This window comes from Cygnus olor, chromosome 11 (assembly GCF_009769625.2).
Source record: "Cygnus olor isolate bCygOlo1 chromosome 11, bCygOlo1.pri.v2, whole genome shotgun sequence".
Lineage (NCBI taxonomy): Eukaryota > Metazoa > Chordata > Aves > Anseriformes > Anatidae > Cygnus > Cygnus olor.
Window position 1 is genome coordinate 16,133,662 of NC_049179.1, and position 22,765 is coordinate 16,156,426.

The following is a 22,765-nucleotide window of genomic DNA, read 5'->3' on the forward strand; positions in this document are numbered from 1 at the left end:
AGCAGTAATTTGTAATTCCTATCAATTAATTAATGGGACAAACTACAGGAATTTGTTACCATTTGCCAGTTTATCTGGTCCTAAAGACATGATATTGCGTATCAGGATCCAGTCAGTTATTTTCCCAATTTGCCTGTTGCCTTTCCTGAAAGCTCACTTTATTCACAGGTTAGAAATTATTTAAATGAAAGTGAAATTAGTATTTCAAGTTTAATGAGGACTACATATGGGCAAGATTCATATTAAACAGCAGTGAGAGAGACAGAGAAACTACTTGCTCACTGCTACTGGAGATAACAGAATTTCAGAAGGTTTTGTGTAAAATTCCCAAAGTTTGGCATGGATGTGCAGTATGAAAACCGCACGGGGAAAAGGTATTCAGCTCAGCCCAAGCAATTACTGTTCTTGTTTCTTGTCAGAAAGTGGTAGGGAAAAAAAAAAGGTAGGAAGTCTGTGGTATCTATTAGGAAATGAAATTTTCATTAGAAGTTAAAATTCTTTTGCTTTTTTAATGTGCCGCCCCCTCCAAGAACCCAAGTGTACTGATTCTCCTTCGGTCCAGATCTGCTTGGTTTTATTTCATTCACATTACTTTGAGCTGGCATCTCTTAGAAAGTACTTAAAACACTCAGTTTTACAGAAAGATTTTAGGCATTGACTATTACCCTCTCTGTTATCAGTGGAGCAACCCTATCAATACTTTGTGGTTTTTCTTCATCTTTTTCTTTGAAAAAGACAAATCCTTTATTTATAACACATGTTAACTTAAAACAGCGCATTTCCTGGAAATACGCAATTATTATCCTTTTAAAGCGAGGGAATAAGTCGAGACATGTCTGTAGGTGGTTTGAGTCACTGCAAGTCCATTTACTTCAGCAAACCTCTGTTATTTAACATTGGTTAAAAATTTCTATCCTCTGTGGAGCAAATCCTGCTTGAATATGACTGGCAGGTTTTCAGAAGAGGAAGAAAAATCCTGTAGGTGGCGATGGTCTCTCATGAATGAGCCAGCTCTGACATTCATGCTTTTGTCAGATTTTTCTGGCAGGTTTTCTTTTTCTTGCTTGAACTATTTTATTTTTAATTTAATTCACCAGTTCTCTCAGCGCTAATCTAACACTAGTTGCAGAAATGTTGACAACTGGAAGAAATTTCATATTTGAAGGTAACGCAACATTTTGGCTTTTATGATGGAGACAGATGCACCTTGAGGGGTTTCTCTTAAAGCATTCTACTACTTTTTTTTTTTTTTTTCAAATGAGAAAGAATTGGATCCTTTGCAAGATCTGAAATAAAAGAGGATTAGTATAGAAACTACAGAGCAAAGACTTTTTTCTTTTTTTAAAGAAGCCTGTTTTTTGTTTTACTTTCCTGCACTAGCAACTAATAATTGATTTGACTCAGAGGTTAGTCTTAAGCATCTGGGAAGTTCTCGGGTGTTGGACATAAGGTTGTTTAAGGATAGCAGTAGTAATAAAAGTACCCCACAACAGAATAATTCTTCTGTTTTTTAGCATTCACTGGGGAATAAAGCAGGAGCACTGGTCTAACTGCAAAATCCCAGAAATCTGATTTAAAAAGTCTGTTCTATTGATTGTTAATAAATTTGACTACTGCCACAGTAAAGGATTACAATGGCACCAGTAGCATCCCTGAGATTTGATCTCTCTCCCCACCGCTTCATTAAAATTAAATATATTAGTCTTAATCGTCAATCTACATTTTATTCAAGCTTAGCTTGGTTTCAGGTGCTTTTTTGTTTAAAAGGCAGTGCTGCAATTTTGAGAAGTGTTAATAAATATGTAAGACATGTAGTGTTTTGTACTTGTCTAATATCTTGATTTATTTGAGCCTTAACTTTACCCACGGAAAGCTAGCACGTTTAATGAGAGATGAGTGTGACGTGAGCAGAAGTGTCCACAAAAAAATACATATATAAAAATAACAAAGCAGCCTTCATGTGCTCTGCTAGTTGAGATTCAGAACTTTCTACTTGCATTTTGAGAGAAGTTGCTGTCTTCTGTACTTTCCTTCAGCTTTCATCTTTTAATGGAATAGAGGAGCTGCACAGCTTTGTATCAGAGCCAATTGTCAACTTTCATTAGATGCAGTCTATTGTTTGTTCAGATTAGAAATAACTGCATTACACTTTGACTTTGAAGGCTTGTTTGTTTTTAAATATACTAGGTATATGTGACCTTTTTGTCATTTTTGATGCACTTGGTTTGACAAATTTGAGATACACATTTAAAGAGCAGCAACAAATATTTGCAATGCAAGTACTTCACAAAAGCCACTTTTTGTAGTTCTAGAAAAGTAAAACAAAATCCTGCAGCTAATGCAAAGTATTAGTAGATTAATATAAAGTGTTGTTAGCTAGCATTGTACCCCAAATATATCGCATGGGGGGGGGAAAAAGTGCTTAGTGAGACTGCAGTGCTCGTTATTTAGCAGTGGGTGGGAATCCAGCTAGCTGGTCTTAAAATCTCATTATGAATTGTCCATGTGAGTGTTCAGACATGGCCTCTGTCAGAACATAATGGCAAGGAAGTCCAATTCAATTAAAAAAAAATACACTGAGCAACTTTTCTTAAAATGTTTAGAATATTAAATGAGAAATATATAATTGATACAGTAATATTAGCATTCTTTTTTCAGAGAACATGCCCATCAGGAATTAGATGGTGACTTGTTCTAGCAGTTAAGAAAACTCCCCCAGATACTTTCTAGTGCACATTTGGGAAAATTATTTGCAATGATGTATTTCAATTTCCTTAATAAACTAGACCTGTCTTCCTAATTCCCTTTCCCTCAAGTCCCTCCATAGGGGTTAAGAAATAAAGTATTTTGAAATTATTATCAGATAACTGTTTCTATGAATAACGAACTAATCTATGCCTTTTAAAAATAGATTTATATTCCAAAACTGGGAAGTAAACAGTGTTGACAGAAAGGAAATATGAGATTATTAAAAATGAAGACATTTTGCAGAGCTACTCTGGGTTTTATTTTATTTTTTCCTTTTCTTTTCTTTCCCTGGAAAGCAGTAGCTCTGTAACAGCATGCACTGCAATGGCTTTTCTGCTATTTTAAAATCTGTGTGAATACTGGTACAGATAGTGGTCCTTTAGTGCCCAACGCACACTGTCTTATACACTGATACCTATAGTAGCACATACGGAGTGACTATGAGATCAAATGCTCTGGTTAAAAAGCCTTAGGGAAGCATTATGTGTCTGAGGTCTGATCTATTGTCTGGGAGGTCGGAGAGTGTTAATGCACTCTGCAAAGATTAGACTCCCTCTCTAATTGCTCCAACACTTCCTTAAAGGATTCAAACAGTCGGGAAAGGTGACGCTCCATGTCAATTTTTGTCTTCTGACAGCCGTTGAAGTTTATCTGTCTTTCCACGGAGACCACTAGATCACATAAACCAGGCAGCGTCAAAAGCATAAACCCTGAATTAGGACTGAGAACAACGAATGCAATTATTTACAACTTTGTTATTTCAGCTTTTGAATACTTTCAACATTAGGGTCGGGATTGATTTTACAGGCTATTCTTTTTCATTTGGTGATGGGAACTCCCTAAGTCCCACAAAAAGTTTAACTTGCTGAGTTTGTCGAAAAGCCACTCTTTTAATTCCAAAGCAGATCAGACTGTGTTTCTTATAGCATGGTTGATGCTTCCCCACTCTATCTCTATGGTACCAAGTCAGTACATGGAACAGCCACTCTAATGCTGCTTGTTTATATGATGCGCAGTGCTATAATCTGAGCTACTGTGAGCCACTCGTTGCTATTTATCCAAAACTTTTCCTTTCCCAAACAAAATCTAAGAAGGGCTTTGATTTCCCTTGGTCTGTAGAGCCCAAGTCACATATAAAATAAATAAATAACAAGTAAAGCACTAAAGCTCCTGCAGAAAAGCTTTTCTGCTCCTTAACCAGCATGTCCACACTGACAAGACCCCAGTGCTGGTTTTACAAAGCAAAATAGAGATTTGTCTGATGGATCAAAGCTACTTAAAAGAGGCAGCTTATAGTTGTTATTACTCTGCAATCTAGTTATTTAAAAATTAGCTGGAAGCACCAGGTAGTTTTGTTGCTGGTTAAAGGGCTGATCTATTGCAGTGGTTTGTGTCCTCTTGCTTAGAGGAGCACTTTAAGTGAGGGATGGAAAAGGGTGAATGTTACTAGAGAAGGAGAAACATGGTTCAACACTGAGAGAACTTGGAGCATTTAATATTTCTGCAGCAGGGCCATGGTATCCTGATGTTCACAGTAGGGTAACACTGTTGTAACAAGTGGGGAATTTGACCCATCTTTTAAAAAATGTCCATTCCTGCTTCACAGACAGATGTGAGCGTGTCCTGTTTTACCACAGCTCACAGAACACCACAGGACCTGCCAAACAGAAAACCACCCAGTAGGGTGGGTTTTTTTTTTTTTTTGGTGGATTGGAGGCTTTAGAATTTGACAGTGTCAGTGGTTTGCTAGTCTTGTAGCATCTAAATATGTTGATATATATAATCCATTTCACACACAAAAATGTATAAATATGACCTATATAAATATATATAATGCATCTTTTCTAGATTCTGAGCAGATGACTAATACAGCTGTTAAAAGGAGAAAATGATTTTTTTTTTTTGAATAAAGCCCTCTTGGCTCTGAATCGGAAATTGAGGAGCAGAATTCATCAAGTGTATTCTGATCGTTCTCACATGGGTAGTTCCTCCTTCTTTTCCTGCATAGCATGTTCCTTTGCAATGTTGCTATATTACATGAAATGTTTCATCTGTATATAAAAATTAAAAATTCAAACAAAAATCTGGCCCACATGAAGAACAGGCCCTTTGGGCATATGGTTCATTATGCATATTCGTTTAATTACTAAAACACTTGGGATGTCTCTACTGCCCTTGCTTTCAACTTGTAAAGTTGTATCTGTTCTGCAGCACAGAATATGTTGAACAGGCATGTGTCATAAAGGACTTCAGTTTTCTCTTATTTAAAACTCTATATAATGTTCTTGGCTGGATTGTTAGAATTTACTGAATATTAGTTCAATCCACTGCATCAAAACAACAGTTCAGAATCTCTTTTCTCTTAACACCTTCTCTAACCCCAAAAAGGCAAGTTTTACAGTGGTTAGTTCATAGCTGTGTTTACTATCAAAGTAACACAAGACTAGGGCTTTAGATTTCAGGCACATTCCCACAAAGCACCTAAAGTCGCACGTTGAAGCTGTATAACTTTTATTAGCTAAGAAGGGATTGCTGTGATAGTGTGACTTTAATTGATTTTCAGGGCAAACAGGTGGTGATGGTTTAGGCATCCCCTGGTCTCCTGCCATTCCTAATTTGGAGCTGCACATATAATAGCTTTATTAAAATAAACAATCTTCTGGCTTTAGTTTTACCTGAACAGCTGCCTGAAATTGCAAGGGTCTTGCAACTTTTTTTTTCTTTTATTGTTCTGTGTTTTGGAAATCAAGATGCTACAGGTCCGTTAGTGGAAAATCTCTATTACACGGTGATGTCGTGAATACTTAGGATATTTTTTTTTTTTTTTGGATCTTTGTTGCTAATGTACAGTAGCAACATATTTAGGATATAGTTACGGTGAGTATCCCAGTCATCTTCATACATTTGTTCTGTAATGCAGCAATTTTGTCTCTCTGCGGATTATGAACCCGCTAAAATTATTTAAGTGCATTGAATCACTCTGACTGTTCTGAGCATTTATTGTGTGCTTGTGAGATGTGGGGAGGACTGGGATTCGATTATGATTTTTGCTGTACTCTTGACTGTGGAGAATTGGTCTCGGGTAGATGAAGGGTACTTCAGGGCTCTGGCACAGGGAGGCTGATGGAGGCTGGGGTGGGGAACCCTGTATGCACACAAGAGAATTGTCTGAAATCCTTTGCCTGAAAGGATGCCATCTTGCTGCATTGCTTTATAGACGTTTTTAGATTTCTGTTTTTCTACTATGGGCTTAGTGGGATTTTTAATTTTTTTGAGTATTTTTGGTAACTACTTAACACCCCCCAAAACAAAACAAAAACAAACAAGTAAAAAACACAACGAAGAAACCCAAACCAATGCTTTGCTCCTTCTGCTCTGTTTCAGTCTGGAAGCATTGCTAAGACTGGAGATTTTGGAGAAATGCATGCCAGACAGTTAGGAAACATTCCTGTGTACAAGTACCTCTATATGTGGGTTTACTGCAACCTAATTTTTTCTCCATGCCATATCTGGTGATTGCCAGGGAACAAACGCTGTGTGATTCTCCTGCCACTGTATTCTGAATTAAGTCTAATTAAATATGCTTGCTTTATTAAGAGTCCTTTTTGCTTTACTCATTCATATCTATGAACATGAATGAGGGAAGTCATTAAAGTCATTTAAACATATTGCTTAAACATCTCATTCGCTACCAGTTGTAACCCAATGTTGATCGTCCAAAGTTAAAGAACACGTCCACCACATACTCTTTCCATTTACTGTACAGTTACGTCATCATCTGATCCTTACTGCTAGTGTTTCTCACAATGTTAACAAATATGTCTCCAAACTAAGTGGACATTTATCAGCTTAGCTAATGATAATTTTTTTCATGACCCTTTTAAGGTGTTCACCTTATCCAGGATAAATAAAATTAACCTACATTTTTTTCTCCTTTTAAATAGCACAGATATTTTTTCTGACACTTACTGGAAGAATTATTTACTATAGGATCAGGCTTTTAACTTGCATAATGCCTGTCTTCCCTGAAAATAGATCATAACTTTTTCTGTATGAGAGCAATTCTGAAACTATGACCCTACTGATAAACACAACCAAAATATTAGAGATAAAAATGACCATTTAATTTAGCTACAATATAAAACAACATATTTTTGTTTGGCATGCCTTCCTCCCCTTTGTTGTAAGATTTTCCTCCGCTGCCTTTGTCTGTCATAGTTACCCCTTTAGAAATAACATGCAGATTTATTCCCGTGACCCACTCCCAGTGGATTACCCCAAAAGATAGAAAACTGTTGCAATTTTTTTCCCTTAATTTTTAAGCTTTGTTGCTTGAGGGTCTTTAACTGTATTTTATTTGGCTCAGGAAATGTAAAATACGTTAGATAAAAACATGAGGGAAAAATTAGGCCAGTCAGCATGCTAGCAAACAGCTATTTCTTCAGTGTCTGCAGTCTGAAAAGATGTGAAGTCTTTTATTGTAAAACTGTTGTGCATATATAAATATAGAACCCCAAAACAACTGGTGGTGGTGGTGTTTTTGTTTGGATTAACCTCTTTTGATGTTAGGGATAAAGAGCAAGTACAGCCACAAGAAAACTGTATGGAGGCATCCTATTAGACTTGTGGTGGGCTGCTCTGCTTTGGGGTTTAAATGCGTATGTTCTAAAGGAAAAAGTTGAAACCCTATTCCAGATAAAACTTTTTGTGTTGAAAATTGTTTGTGGTGACATTTGACAGATAGTCTTGAAATATCTGCGATGCAATATATAAATTTTCATTTACATATAAACTTAAGAGGTGTGATGCATTCATTGAAATAAACTTGAACCCGGCAGCTCTTCCCTGACCCCTCATTAAAGAAAAGTCTCTAAGGATCTTGTTTTTAATTTCCTGGGCTGGCTAATCTCATTAATGTAACCAAAATAATCAAAATAAAGGAAAAGCCACTTTTTTTTTTTTTTTTGGGGGGGGGGGGGGTTGTTTCTTGTTTAGTTCTTGTTTTGTAATATAATTCAGTATCCAAGTGTGGACATTCCGTAAGTGTTTGCAGTCAGGTAGCCTTAAATGTAGCATCACAGCCTTCCCTGATTGAGTTGCCAAAAACAGTGTCCCAAGAGGGTGGTGGAGAACAGATCGTAATATTGTCAACTCTTCTGATTTCATTGCGACTTTTTGCAGAATAACATGCTTTTCTTACAGCTCCATTTCTTAGAGTCCTGTGATTGCACATGAATCACAGCTTTCATTTAAAACACAAATGAGTTTCTACTTCCTTGCAGCAGCAAAGAAAATGAGATCCCCCTGAAGAGTCTAAACCAGACAGTGATAAAAAAGGCCCTAACACATACTGACTTAAACAGTATGAGATTTCTTGTGTGTTCTTAAGGGATTTTTTTTGCTGGTTTGTTGGTTTTCATGTCTTATTTTATTATGAGTAAGGAGTATTATTTTTTTTTAATGTTCAAACTGCCATTAAAATTGTGACCCTGGTGAGTGTAGTTCCAATCCTGCCTCCTTACTTCGAAGTCTTTGCTCATTTTCCTTCTTGCATCACCACGTGTAACATAAATTGTCAAGCACAGATCAGACACCTCCTGTTTCTCTCCCCTGATAACCTCATCCACTGCCACTTTCTCAGAATGCTGCAGCTGGGACAAGTAGAGCTGGGATGTGTGGCTGTGGCAGCAGGACATGGCTTTGTAGCTGTCTTGCTTGGCTTGATTTACACAGACTACCGAGATGGGCAAACGTGGCCATGCGGTTTTTGTTACCTAAGGTGATATATACAAAATAGAGTGAGATCCGCATGGTAGCAAATTGTGCTGTGTAAGCAACCCCCTTATTCCTAATCCTCAGTTCTGTACCGTGACATATATCTAATGCCCAGATAGAGCTATATTGAGGCACAATTTGGTGTTCTGTTTTGGATTTGGAGTGTTTAGGTGGATTTTTTTTTCTTTGTTTTTAGATTCCAATAGTGTTCGCCCTTGCAACAGAGCACTTATGTAGAAGAGCTAAACTTTTTGCCTGTGTTATATGCATGAAATTAGCAAGTTGTACACAGATGAGCTGTGTGGAACAATGCAAGGATAATTCATAGCATGGCATAAATATTTAAGACCTTCCATTCCCTCAGGTCATTTTTAATTTTGGTCATCCCCACTCAATACAACGCACGCACCATACTGCTCTTGAGATGTTCTGTGTTCTCTTGCTGGACACACAAAGCAGATTGAATCCAAAGTAAATAGGTTTCTTCTGACAGCACTGGTCTGTTTAAGTATAATTTCTCTTCCTGCCACATTCTTTGTTACTGCATCGCAATGAGGGAGCGACTTTGCTCATTGCTGACCCCTCCTTGAGGTCCAGCTTGGTGCCTGGAGGTGAGGAGACTCTCAGCTGAGCATGGCACAGTGATGGAGCATCCCACGGATATGGGAAGGAGGAATGCTGGAGTGCATCTCTTTGGAAGAAGGTCTACTATAATAAGAAATTATTTGGAAGGGGGACATTACTGGAAAATGCATTCTTTAAAACTGTCTCAACTTTTATTTGCTCTGCCTTGTAGTGGAGCTATTTTAAACTAATTGCAGCTTCTGTTGCAGGCTTTTTTTTTTTTTTTTTTAAATATATCTTCCTCATCAAATGCACAAGCCATCCCAGGGTTGCAAAGACTGTTACTGTGTTCATGTGGGTCCACATGATATACTCTGGTTTCTGTTAGCCTGATCTCAGCACCATGTTAGTGCATCTATATTGCCTGTTATCTGAAGGAGATGCCTCTGTGTATGCAGGTACATACACACGCATGAGTTTCCTGCTTTATGTGGGTGTGTCCATTATTCCTTTGCCTCTTTTACTCTCCCTTTCTAAGGACAGGAATAAATATCTGTCAAAAATAATTTGTCGTTGACAAGCTTATTGCCTCCAAGGGATTTGAATGCCCTTTTGGAGTGCCAGTGTCTTACACTGTTGGCTAATATCCTGTATTTTGTTTGGGGCAGAAGGACAGAAGGCTTCAAAAAGAATAAAAAAAAATTGCTAGTTTGTCCCTGAATACTTAGCTGCAGAAATTTATCTTCTTTCTTAAACAGTCAATTTGTGTGTACATGGCAACTTGAGACTACATAACCCCGAGATAAGTTTGAAACATGCAGTTCCTCTCCCCTGTAAATAAAGGGGAGCATGTCTTTGTGCCTTGAATCAAAATCAGTGTTTTGGTTTAGTTCAAAACAGACAACTTGGAGTGGTATTAGCTTGTTTTTTCTCCTGACTTCATGAGTTGCATAGACCATGTTTATAAATTGCAAGGAAACTTTTGACAAAGCTGTTAGTCATTTAGACTTCAGTCAAATTGTGTGTGGTTTTGAAACCTGAAGTTTCAAATAATATTTTTCACAGCTCCACTGATGAGGCATTTCATTAGCGTTGGAGCCTACATTGGCTGAGAAAATAACCTTTTACCATAGGTTCCATGCGTGCATTTAATCTCCTTTCACTTTTATTTTTTCCATCTGATGGAACGTATCCCTCTCCTCCCCATCACTGTTGTTTTCCAATAATTATTCTGTTATACAACATAGCACATAGCATCTTTTACTTCTCAAGAAAGACTTACCAGGCCAACGAAAGCCTTTTTTTCCTTTTTTTTTTTTTTTTTTTAAATCCTAAGTCAAAAAGGAAAATTACTGTGCAGAAAAATTGCCCAGAAAGTCCCGTCTAATGCTAGGCTTCTAAACCTCTTAAAACTGTTCTGTCCCATGACTGTGGGCTTGCTGGTGACAAATGTTTTATGGGCATACTTTAGTGGACACCCGTCTAAAATCTGTTCTTAATAGTCAGATCCTAAATTAGAACCAGAGGGGCAGAAAAAACAGATTTGAAACGTGTTTCTAAGGGTTTGTTTTTACTTTCAGTTGAGACTGCCTTCTCTCATCTTTTGTACTGCTGTCAAAAGGGCCACTCTCATGGTTGTTCAAACTCCATGCTTCTTGACAGGAACAGTTGGACCCCTCTTCAATGATTTTCAGATGAAACGGCTTCCAAACCTCCAGAGCTTTAACTTGTAGTTATTAGGCCCTTTGAAATAGCAACACATTAATCAGCTGAAATCGAGTGGTCCTTTCTCCAAGGCTGTGTTGTTGCTGTTCTCTTCTAGGTAGAACTCTAGTCTAAATATTAGTTTCAATAGCTCTTTTTCTTCCTCCAGATATGTCTATCCCATTTCTGCTTCTATTTTGATAATTGTTTTGTAATGCTGTGAATTAAATTGCTCAGTTCTATAACGGGCTTTTATACTCTCAAGTTGCATTAAAAGATGTAATGCAGAAAGCTAGTTTTTGCTTGCTTAACTTTTATTTTAGAAATTGGTTACTGTCCTTTTAACTTTCCTCATGCACAGTATGAAGCCCAGCAGAAAAGGTGTCAATGATGTAATGGGTTATGTCTGACAGAATTTGGTCTAACGATGAAGTGAAACATGAAAAAATGAAGTATGGTTTGTTAAAACCAGATCATTTGAAATTGGGGGGCTCTTGGATTCTGTCCCTGGCTACTGTGATCTTGAGCAAGTGATCTGAACCTGTTAATGATTTCCTTTATCAACCTCTGTATTAGGCAAAAGACAGACTAGCGACTACAAGAAATTGGGAATATACTGAAGCTTGCAGTAGCTATTGTATATGGATATGTTAACAGTGGAACCATTCTCGAGTTTTGACGAAAGATGTCATTAGAAAATAATTTGAGGAGGATAATACGGGAGCTTCTCCCAAACATAAGGTACCACTGGGGAAAAAATGAAAACATGCATGACAGAAAGCCATTTGTAATTTGAGGAGTGGGTGTCTATACCACAGGTCTTTTGGTGTTGTAGTTGGTGCCTGGGTGTTGCATGAGAGCTGAAAAAAATAGGTCATGGGCTTATATGGGAACTGCTTTGATGGCTGATGCTGCAGAACTAGTGAAAAGGCTGTTAGAATGCAGAAATATTTCTATTCGGTTTATAAACACCCTCTGAACTTTTACGATGTACTGCATGTTCACAGCAATCATTTCCCATACCTCGGAGGCTAAATAATTTCTGAATAGCTAAATCAATTTGTCTTGTATCTGTGTTGTGTCACAGTAATGGAAGCTCCTCCGCTGCGATGGTAGCAGTAAAGCAACTCTTCTTAAGTAGATGTGGGAGCTCTATCAAAGTGTCGCTGTCTGAGTTATAACTCAGCAGCTGATCAACCAGTCAGCATTAGAAAGGAAGCGACAGTATGCCTCAGCCATCAGTTGAGACTACGCTGGGATTTTGTAATTAAATTTTAAGTTTTATTTAAGGTCTGAAACTTAATAATACACAAAATATACTGTTGGATCTAAAATCACCAAGGTCTTGATTTTGTATCGTGCCTAAATGACCTGTGATTGCAAGGTTGTATTATACTTGCAACTGAGCGGAGCGATGTTCATATAGGATGATGACAGATGCACTAAAATTGGTTCAAGTCCTGCAACTGAATGAATGAAGAGAGGTTCTTCAAGAGCTTCATTGACTCCTGTAGGACTTTGTATAGCTGACTGCCAGTGGAGTCTTTTCGCTGTGTTAAGACGAGACAGTTCACATATAACCCAGGGAGATGATGTATTTGCAACCTTCTCCAACAGTCTGAAATCAATTTTTTGAATTCATACCTAGCAACGTGAATTTCTGTAAAGGAGTTTGCATAAGGATCAGGTGTGTATCCGTGTGTGCATCTATTTTTAGCTATTTATATATATATATATATATATATATATATATACACACTAAATTGTTATATGTATATATATTTGCAATAACATATCCTCGTTCTTTAGAATGACATCTGAGGTGGGATGGGAACTGGTATCACCTTCACTTTATCTTACAAAGCAAGCAAAGATTCATTCATTCAAGAGAGTTGGAATAGCTTCAGAGGAATTTGTTTGAGTTAAAACTTTTTATTTATGGAACTTTTTATTTATCTTGAGATACCACAATTTTTGAAGCCTCCTGTAAGAGAGATCAAGTATCATGCCTTCTTGCCAGCATTCTTGTGTTTTGGTTGCCTTGATTATGTATGAAATTTGACTGTTGGAATCATTATCACTTCTAATTTTTTAGTATGTCGAAAAGCATGGTCAAAAAGAAATCAAAACCTAATCCTCTTCTAAGTTCCTAAGCTGCAAATCAATAGTATGGGGATATGTTTTCTGGATGTCAGCCCATTTTATGAACACATATATCTCAAAGATTGTTTTACTGGCCTACAAATGCCTTGAACAGGATGACAGTCTAATTCCTTGCATAGCAACAGCTAACATAAAATCAGGTTTGCTCTAGAAAATGCTACTGGTGTTTGGGCAGGGCTACATATACAGTCATTGCTTTTTGGTTTATGTTTGGCCCTGGTAGATATTAACTGGCCAATTGTCTGATGTCAGGCAAGCCTTTTTGTTTAAAAGTTACAACAGCTGCGGTTTTGTAGGTGCATAAATTCTCACCCCATTGAATGCCATGGGAAGTAGCGCTTTGGTACACTGTGGCTAGACGTTTGGGTCCATAACACAATATATGTTGCCATAAATATCCCATTCTAAAAAAAGCCAGACTTGCTTTCATATCTAGTGTCTGACAGACCAAGGATTAATGGAGATAGAGATTTAACTTTCTAATCACACAGAGTTTTCCTCTCATTGCAGTTTGAGATGCATTAACTGAAGGATCTGACTCATTTTCACTTACCTGTATTATTCTAAAAACGTGATTTTTGTTTCTGATCATTTCAGATATTCCTTTGGGGAAAGAAAAATATGATAAGTGTATTTGTGTCTAGTTTTTAAAGGAGATTGTTTAAAATAGTTTAAAGTTACTACAGGCATTAGGTAGTTCTTCTGAAAACACTATGTAAGAGTAGAAAAGGAAATGGGATCACAACATGCATTTTATGGCAGTTCTGGATTTAGTTTATTAACTTTGTTTTTCCAACCACTCCAAGTTTGGAGTCCATTCAGGTATCATTGGTACTTGTAAGATAGGATTGCAGTTTGGCTTGGTATCATATTTTTGAAAAATACTAAGTGCTTTTTCAATTCCCCATCATATTGGTTACATGTTTTACTGATCCAAATTGCAGAACAGAACTTCAAAATTTTGTTTCTGCTTTTGCTATTAGTGGATTTTGTCAGATATCACTCTGAAGGTACAAACTCGTACCCTTTCTAGGTAAAGAGACCCCAAGAAACCAGTGAAATCAGAATATGCTTTGCTGGAAAATGGCGTGTATGGGAATAGAGAATAGGATTGCTGGATCCCTTCCCAAAATAATGCATCACATGCAACCTAGAGCCTTGCCTCCTGGAAGGTGATGGTGTTTTCTCTGTGTTGCTATGCCAAGAACACAGGCGGGTTAATGGTGAAAATGAACTTGCTAAGCATCCCTCATTGAGCAACTGGAGAGATGGAAGGCTCCTGTTACACAAGAGGAAGAAACTCCTCTAGCCTGTGAAAGATGGGCTGGCAATTAGGGTTTGATGAAGTGCAGCAGGTTTAAGTGGGTCTATTATGCTGTAGCATTAATGACAAAGAGCGTTCAGGCTTTAGGAAGTCCCAGGAAGGAGTGAATAATGCCTTTGGACCAAACTTATGTTATGGCCTTCACCAAAAACAGGGAGGGAGAAGCTAACAAATAGCAGCCTAATGGATTCAAACAGAATAGAAAGAGAGTACACTTTGCAAGCAGATTTTCTTTGCCAAAATAAGAATATGAATGAGGTTAAGAGAGATTCAAGGATGAATGCACATCAGGATAATGACTGAAAGGCCTTCTTGTATGTCTTTCTACTTAAATACTTCTATGCTCCCTTCTGTTGCTTTATTTCTTCCAGGTATTTGTGGTCACCGTGTGGAGCATGGAACTGTACATGGTGCCCCTGGCTCTGCTGGTGCTCTTTGCATACAACTTCTCCCTCGTCAGAACAGGGAAGGTCAACAACACCCAAGATGCCCAGGCAAGTAAAATCGCAGTAACGTTTCTGGCAGACCCAGCTTGAATTTGCCCTTGAGCAAGTTGTCGTGCATTTTAATGGTATCGAGCTAGTTGTGTAGCTAAACATTTTTATTTCAAAGTTACTGAAAAGAAACCTCCACCCTCTCAATTTAATTTTTCTGATTCAATTCAAGCAATAAACCATTCAGTGTACTAGGGGGGAGAAGGGAAGAGTGTGTAGGAGGGGGATTTCACTTAAAAAGGTTTGCAGTGATTTTGTAACTAAGTTGAATTAAGACAGACTTACATGACAAGACCCCAAAATCCATGCCCCCACTGCTCTTACACTTTGCATCACACTGATGATTCATGATTCACAGAAGAGGAAAGTCAATAGAAGCTGAAAGTGAAGTTAGTTGTTTTTTAAACCTTGTTGGATTATCTGAGACTTGAAGAAGAAAACCTTACTCCTCCTACCTGTCCCCCAATTTTAAATGATAAATGTGTTTTCTTTTTTTTTTGTTAACCTTCAGTTCTTTAACTTGATCTGGGAGAAAAAAACAAAGATTAAAATACACAAATATTTACATGTTGCAAATTGCAGCTGTTGAGATATGAAACTGTTGTTGCCCACTGTCTTAACTTGCATAACAATAGTAATTGCAGTTAAAGAAGAGGATAAATTCATGGATTTCCATAATGTTCTATTTTAGAATGTGTAACAAGTACAATAATGAAATATAAGCTGACCTAAATCTTCTAATTTCTGATGAAAAGATGATTGACGTTTGTACCCCTGAAGCCTACCTTTACACAAATCGATTGCACAGATTTTATATAGACAAATACTATCCTAGGATTAAAAAAGGTCAATTACTATTGTATTAGCAACAAAAGTTGCTTCTAGTTCAGATTTGATCTTTCTCCATATGGAGAGATTGTTGGAACACAGGGCAAGTCATGCTATAGGGACCAGGATATAGACTTGATTTGAAGATAAATGGTAAGAGAAGTGTTTTTCTCCAATTGCATCTAAGTCCAGAATAACATAGAAAGATATTGTGTGTCTCCAGTGACTACTTTATTTCATCAAGAAAATGAGAACTTCCTATGTGGGAGAATCCCAGCCAAACTTTTTTATTTTATTTTATTTTATTTTATTTTATTTTATTTTATTTTATTTTATTTTATTTTATTTTATTTTATTTTATTTTATTTTATTTTATTTTTTTATACAAAAGGCAATATAAAATAATGCTAGGTTACCCAGGAAAAAATACATGAACACTACCTCTCAACACCTACCATCCTTCCTATGGTGAATTTGTTGCATATTCAAGTGAGGAGAGTCTTACATAAGTCAGCAAGATTGAGCAGCACATCATTGGGATAGATGCTACAAAAAGCTTGTGTCTGAAAATGCAAGTTAATTGTAGCAGTACTGAAGAAAGGTCCAGCAGAAAGTTTGCCCTTTTTCTGTCACACACATCCTGCAAGCAATGAGATACTGTGGAATTCAGGGGTGTATTTTGCATAAGCAAAATTACACATCTGCCTAAGTGCTTTGTAGGATTGGGATCATATGGAACAAGTAGTCAAAGTGCCTTTAATATTACCTGATTTCTTTTTTATGTGTGCCTGTGATTCTAACCATCTGTAGGTCAAAAACAGACAATCAGGTGCTACTTCTAGTCACATCTGTCCTGCAGATGACAAAAGGTTTTCTTCAAAATACCAATGCTTTTTGCACATTCATTTATTTATTTTTTGTTTCTTCAGATCTTGGCACTACTTTTGTTTTCTGTGTGCCAGCGTGCACATTTTATGTATCTAGAAGAAAGAGAACAAGAGTTTTTGGAAAAGAGGACGTTATATTCTCTCTGTGATTTCTGTGCTATAAAATGGGGATAACAATATTAACCTTGTAGGCATGATCCAATTGCCAGGAGGCTAAAGTCGTGAATATTGGTAAAATGCTTTATGAATTACAGATGGGAGCTTCTATAGAAATGTAAACCATGATCACTGTTAATTCAACTACTCTGGGTATTGGAGAGAGCCAAAGAGTAAGTCTGGATATCAGCTCTCAGTACCTTGTGTGTACTAGATGAAACTATTTTTCTGGAAAAGGATAAAAACCAAATCCCAAACATCATTTATTCTGATTCTTCACGTTCTTTTATAGTTATCTGTATTTAAACTTGTAATATGCTGATTCAAATACACCTATTAAATAACTAAGAAAAACCTGGAGGCTCAGCTTATAAAATACCTGAATTGAAAGCCAAGTGCTCCTAATTTCAAGCCATAGACAAGTCTTTTGTTTTCTCCCCTACCTGTCAGCACAGAAGTTAAAGGGAGAAAATAATGCTGCATAGAAATCTGAATGTGATTCATGAGATTGATTATGTTTGTACTAATGTATTTTCTACCATCTAATGCTTCAGTAATGGCCCTAAAGAGAGGGAGCAGTCATTGTAGCAGGGAGGATGGAACAAGTTGAGTATACAGTTCTCAGCCTTGACATGCCGACTGGTTCATTTGTCAGACTAAGAACAAAGCTGTTTACAGATAGTTAAAGTTGGCAATGAATTTGAAAGCCTGTTGCCTTCAAACTACTGGACACAACCACTAATGCTTTATGTAGACTTAAAATTTGTATAGGGCATTGCATGCTTTGTTCAAGCCATCACAAAAAAAAGTCCTTGAATACAAAACATTATTTCTGAAAGGTGAAAGTGGTGGGTTTGTTAATGACTTGTAATAGAAGTGGGAGAAAAGTGTGTAATGAAACGTTGTGGGAGTATCATAAGCTTTTTGAACGTTGCCTGCCACTGAGAATTAAGTGTTATGTTTTCTAATATGGGCATCTGTTTTTGCAGGATCTTATGGGCTTGGATGAAGATGACGATGAAGATGATAAGGTAAGCATATTTCACGATGATAAGTTAGCTAGAATCAGAAGGAAAGTGGAAGGAAAGCACAAACCCACTGGCCTGTCTCCATGAGATCTCCATTCATTATCTGTATTAAATGGGAAAACAATTGTTACCTTATTGCTGATGAGCAAACTTGAAAGATTGAGAAGGCTGGTTGGTTTGTATAACATTCAATAATGGCATTACCTGTATGAGACCTGTGAACTTCATTTGAATCTGAGCAGTTGCTGCTGTGTGCTTGAAATCATAAAACACATGTTCACGTATGTGTCCATATGTTTATGGGTGGACAAGGTAAGTACATAAAATCCCTCATCGCTTCCATTGCAAGTGTTGGATAGGCAGTCTGCACTGATGGCTTACTGCAAATTATTTAGTATTTCCATTCTTGTAGGCCAGAATTGCTGTGATTTCTGGAGGACAGCTTAGAGTTTTCTCAATATTTCTTTTAGAGCCTGGGAAAAAATGGTTTTAGTTTGTTGGCTGAAATGTAGGAAGAATGGGAATTGGCGAGGCCTGTTCCTCATTTTATTAGAGCATACTTACTTATTCTTCTCACTATGAAAAATGCATTGGATTTATTTCAAGTTTATCAAACCACAGTGACAAATGATAAAAGGATTAGAGGGCATGACATATGAAGAAAGATTAAGAGAATTTAATGTATACAGCTTGAAAAAACATAAGTAAGTGAAGGAGGATCTGATAATCTATAAATACTTCAGAGCTAAAAGGTGAGGAATTATTTAACGAGCAACAGCATGCAACGGAACATTAGCTGTTAGGAAGAAAATGTTCACAAGGCAATGTGAAACTTTCAAATTGCATACTAAGTTAATAAGCGCTTCTTGAATATTCTGTGTTTTAAGAGTGTTACAGTGAAATTGTTGATCATTGAGAAGGAAATCAATACCACAGTTAGCAAGTGTATGTTAACTCTCAGTCAAAGACACTCGAATTGAAGCTCAGCACACTAATTGATGGAAATAGTTATTTAAATTTAACCTGCTCTTCTGCGGTTGTTATATTTTGATGAACAACCAGAAACCCATCAAAGTTATAAACTGAAGTTTAGACAATCCAGTTGAATTACAGGTTTCTTGCAATGCACAATAATCATTTAAATGCTCTTATTTATATTTCATTCTTTGCACTCTAAAATTGGTCAACTAAATGGACCAATATCTGGAATTAAGCAGAAGTTGCTAAATGAAAGTTGAATTATTTTCAAAGGAATATTGTCCCTCTAAAACTTCATAATTTCTATTTTGTGGGTACCCAATATTAGGTGCCTGTATATGTTGAGCCTGTATTTTTTGTGTGATGCTTAAATGTGTAACGTTATTCTCTGGAACTAATCCTATTTACATTATTCTTTTTTAGTTTTCCAGTATTTTTACTTTCAAGTGCTGAGGTGGAAAAAGATTTAAAAATTTATTAAATACATATACAGTCCTCTGCCTGTGATGTGCAACAGGCTAATTGCTGCAAACCAAAATACTCTAGGTCAGATTTACCCTGGATATAACTCCTGTGACTTTGGTTCTTTCTATAAATTCATCTGGATCACTTAAGTATGGATCTAATCACTTTGCATTTTTGCCCCCTGCTAAACAACTCCACTATCATTTTCTTTTTTTAGTTTATTTTGACTAAGTGTGGTAGTCTGGGAAAAATCCTGAGAGTCAATCTTGAGCTGTCGATGATTTGGCTCAACCGTTTTGCTGTAATCAACATTGCCCCTATCTCTATTACATGCAGTAAAGGCCCTTAGAAATGGAGAGCTGGAAGAACTAATTAAAGCAACTCACAGTGGAGACCTCCATCAGGCTTTCTGATCAAGATAATGCTTTCTATCCCAATATGACAGCAATGATAATTCATAACTTGTATTTGTTGTATACTAGTGTTGTGTGTCTATGAGATTCAGACATAGAATTATTAGAGAATTGCCAACCATTATGTGTGTCCCACGTCATACGCTTTGTAGCATTGCCTTAATGTCTTCGTGCTGTCTTGGGTGCATTCCCTTTGCACCACTGTTAGACCATGTGTGCACTCTGACTTGCATCTTTAAGTACATTAGGTTATTCTAAGTGACTTTTCCAAGTCTGAGGGTGGCCAATGCTCTCTAGGGAGTGTAAGAAAAATGTAATTTTATGACATTATCTCATTGCAATGTCAACATTTAAAGAGACAACTATACTTTAAAAAGAAGTCTGTGTATTTTTTTTTCCTCCCTAATACAAGAACTCCTAAAGTTGAAATCTGTTAGTTGGGTTGTAGTATACGAGGTCACTGTTTCTGTTTCCTATCATCGTGTTGTACGAAAATAGTCGCACACATAGCCTTTCTGGGTTCTGCTGCAAGTTAGACATAACAGACCATGCTTCTGGGAATTGTAACACACCCTCTAAGAGACGAACTGTTTACAAATTATAAATACACAGATGCTTAGTTCAAAACCCAAGAGCAGATTAACTCCCTCCACCTAAACTATCTGTCTTAAATGACAGGGCTTAATTGCCTACTCCCCCGTTCTTTCCCTCTCTGCCCTTTCCGAATACCATCATGGAGAACTGTAAAAGATAAGAGAGATGTGTCCCTTTGGCATAAGCTGCTGGATAGATGAATGCCTTCTCGGATTTGTGCCATCTTGGATGTAGAGTTCAGGCTGTGTCCTGTCAGCTCTGGGGTCTGTCAGACTGTCTGAATAAGGATTGTTTTAAAATTACATCACTGAAATATCTTTTGCCCGCCAGTAGAAAGGTATAGACAAGTTGCTTGCAGGGTAGATTGTGAGTCATCTGATTGTTGACCATTTCTATTTATTTTACTTTTTTTTTTTCTTTTTTGGCAACAACTGTAAAGCTTCAAGAGCAGGTGGTCACCTTGTTGAATGAGTGTGGCATAGTACCCAACTGGAAAGAGTTTTGGAGTCTTCTTGTGATCTTAAGTCGTCTGGATAAAAGTTTGCATTTCCTCTAAAATAGGGGGTGATGGTGTGGTGGAACAGTTACTACTATTTCCAGATTTGGTAACTGAGTTAAAAGAAAATCAGACAAAAATAAATCAACAGCACTTCCTGTTTTGTTTTGGAGGGTCTCCATCCAGTGATGAGCCAACAGAGCCGTGCTTGGCTAATGGGATGTAATAGGGAAGGACTGGATGACACTGTGACTTCAAGCCAAGTCAGCTGGCAACTTACAAGAAATTTTTAGTACCTCATGGCTATTTTTTGGGGAGTGGGGTCCCCAAAGAAGAAAAACTCAGTATTTTTAATGTACGAAATTATCTGTCAAAAATAGGTACCAAAAATGTACCAACTTTTATCAGCATAGTTCAAAAAGACTGCAGCTGAACAAATTAAAGTCAAATTCATCCAGTAGCAAACAGCTGACATTTTCCATTTGTGTTAGATTCAGCATGTGGAAACCTTCCGTATGGATCTTATTTGTACGGGTGGATTACGATGAAAATTGCATTAATTTTCTCCACAGTAAAGGTCAGTAATTGAAACATGAACCAAGAGTCTATTGTATAAGATGCTATATCCCCATACTTAGGAAAGGTCATACAAGACAATATTATCTCATTGTTTTCTTCCCTGAAAGTATAAATAATTTCATTAGTTTTTTTTCTTTTCTCTTCAATACCACAATTGCAATATAATATTTCAACATCTCCCATTGAGATTACTGAAGAGAAATGATGATAAAGGCTTGAAAATACCCCATAATACAAAGGTTATGTTCAGACTAACAAGGCTGACCCACCTTCTCCACAAAATTGTGGCCAAGATTGCGTCATTAGAAAAAACAAGGTGTGTTTTTGTGTAGGTGTGGACTCCCTTAAGTTGCTGATTTCTGTTCAGTGGACTCTCTGTGGTTCTTCTCTTACTGCTTCCTAACAAGTCATTGTACAGACCATGAATAAGTTAGGCTTCTCCATCAGCTATAATAAATACTACGGGACAGATTCTGCTGCTTGCATGAGGTATACTCATTGCAAAGCTGGAGGATGCACTTCTAAGCACACACAATTGTCCTGTCTTGCAACCATCTCGGCTAAAGTAATAAAAGTTCCCAGATGTCACTTAAGACACAATTATGGCTTCTGTAAGTTTTCTCCAAGCTTCCTATTAACCTAATCAACTTCTGGTTAAGCCAGAGTGCAGGAGTTGCTCTGGTTATGCTTTCATCTTTGCAAAGCTTCCTTTGTACCAGAAACTGGGAGAGAGATGGTCTGTTATTTCTCTTTTACAGTGTGGCGTTGTTTGGGAACACTGTGATCCATAGGCATCCTGTACCTTGGCACAATCCTTCTCATCATCATGGCCCACCAGCAGTCAAACCATCCATAGGTATAGGAGTGATAAGATAGAGAAATTCAAGGCAGAGACTTGGCAGAGGATTTCCGTATATCCTAGGGACTGTTGCATGGCTCTCCTCAAATATAAACCTTAGCGGCCCTATGCAGTCTAAAATTCTTCTGTTTGCCCTGTAGGTAGGCAAACTAACACTCTAACTTCTCTAAATCTCTGGAGGAATATTATATAGCATCAATCAGGCTTCCAGGCTGAGCTCATAAACTTTAGGGAGTTCTTGTCCCTTAAAAATTCCAACTATTTAAAATGTTTTTAAAATTTCTTTTGAATTGGCAGATGTATGAATAGGTCTATCTTCCTCTTGTACCCCAAATTGCTAAAGATCATTACCTAGATTATAGATGATGATCCAGTAGTTTAAGTCTCACTACTGTGCAATTGTTCTTATGTCTCGTGTATTTCCAGGAGAAAGCACTTTTTTTTTTTTTTGCTTAAAGTTGTTTCCTTTCCCCTTTCCATTTTTTTAGATAAAAGATGAATGATGAGCTTTTTCTTTTTAGTCATTGTGCACATAAATGGTGTTTTATTCTGTTGTGACTGTTGATATTGCTTTAAGACTTGTAGCGATATCGCCAGCCTCTGGGTTTATATCTCTATGCAAATGTGTACAAGTACAGAAAATGCATCTTAAACCCTCTGTATTTCATGTCCATCCGGTGGGAAAGCAACAGAGTCATGACTTAAGCTTC

At 37.2% G+C, this 22,765-nt stretch overlaps 1 protein-coding gene across 7 annotated transcripts in view; it reads left to right on the forward strand.

Annotated features, from left to right (window-relative positions):
• MCTP2 (multiple C2 and transmembrane domain containing 2) overlaps positions 1-22,765 on the forward strand; it is a 124,716-nt gene that overhangs the window by 86,291 nt on the left and 15,660 nt on the right. For all 7 annotated transcript variants that reach the window (XM_040569825.1, XM_040569823.1, XM_040569822.1 and 4 more), the window contains 2 exons: positions 14,650-14,772; positions 17,633-17,674. In XM_040569825.1, the coding sequence (XP_040425759.1) occupies positions 14,650-14,772; positions 17,633-17,674 (165 nt within the window). The remainder of the gene's footprint in view (positions 1-14,649; positions 14,773-17,632; positions 17,675-22,765) is intronic.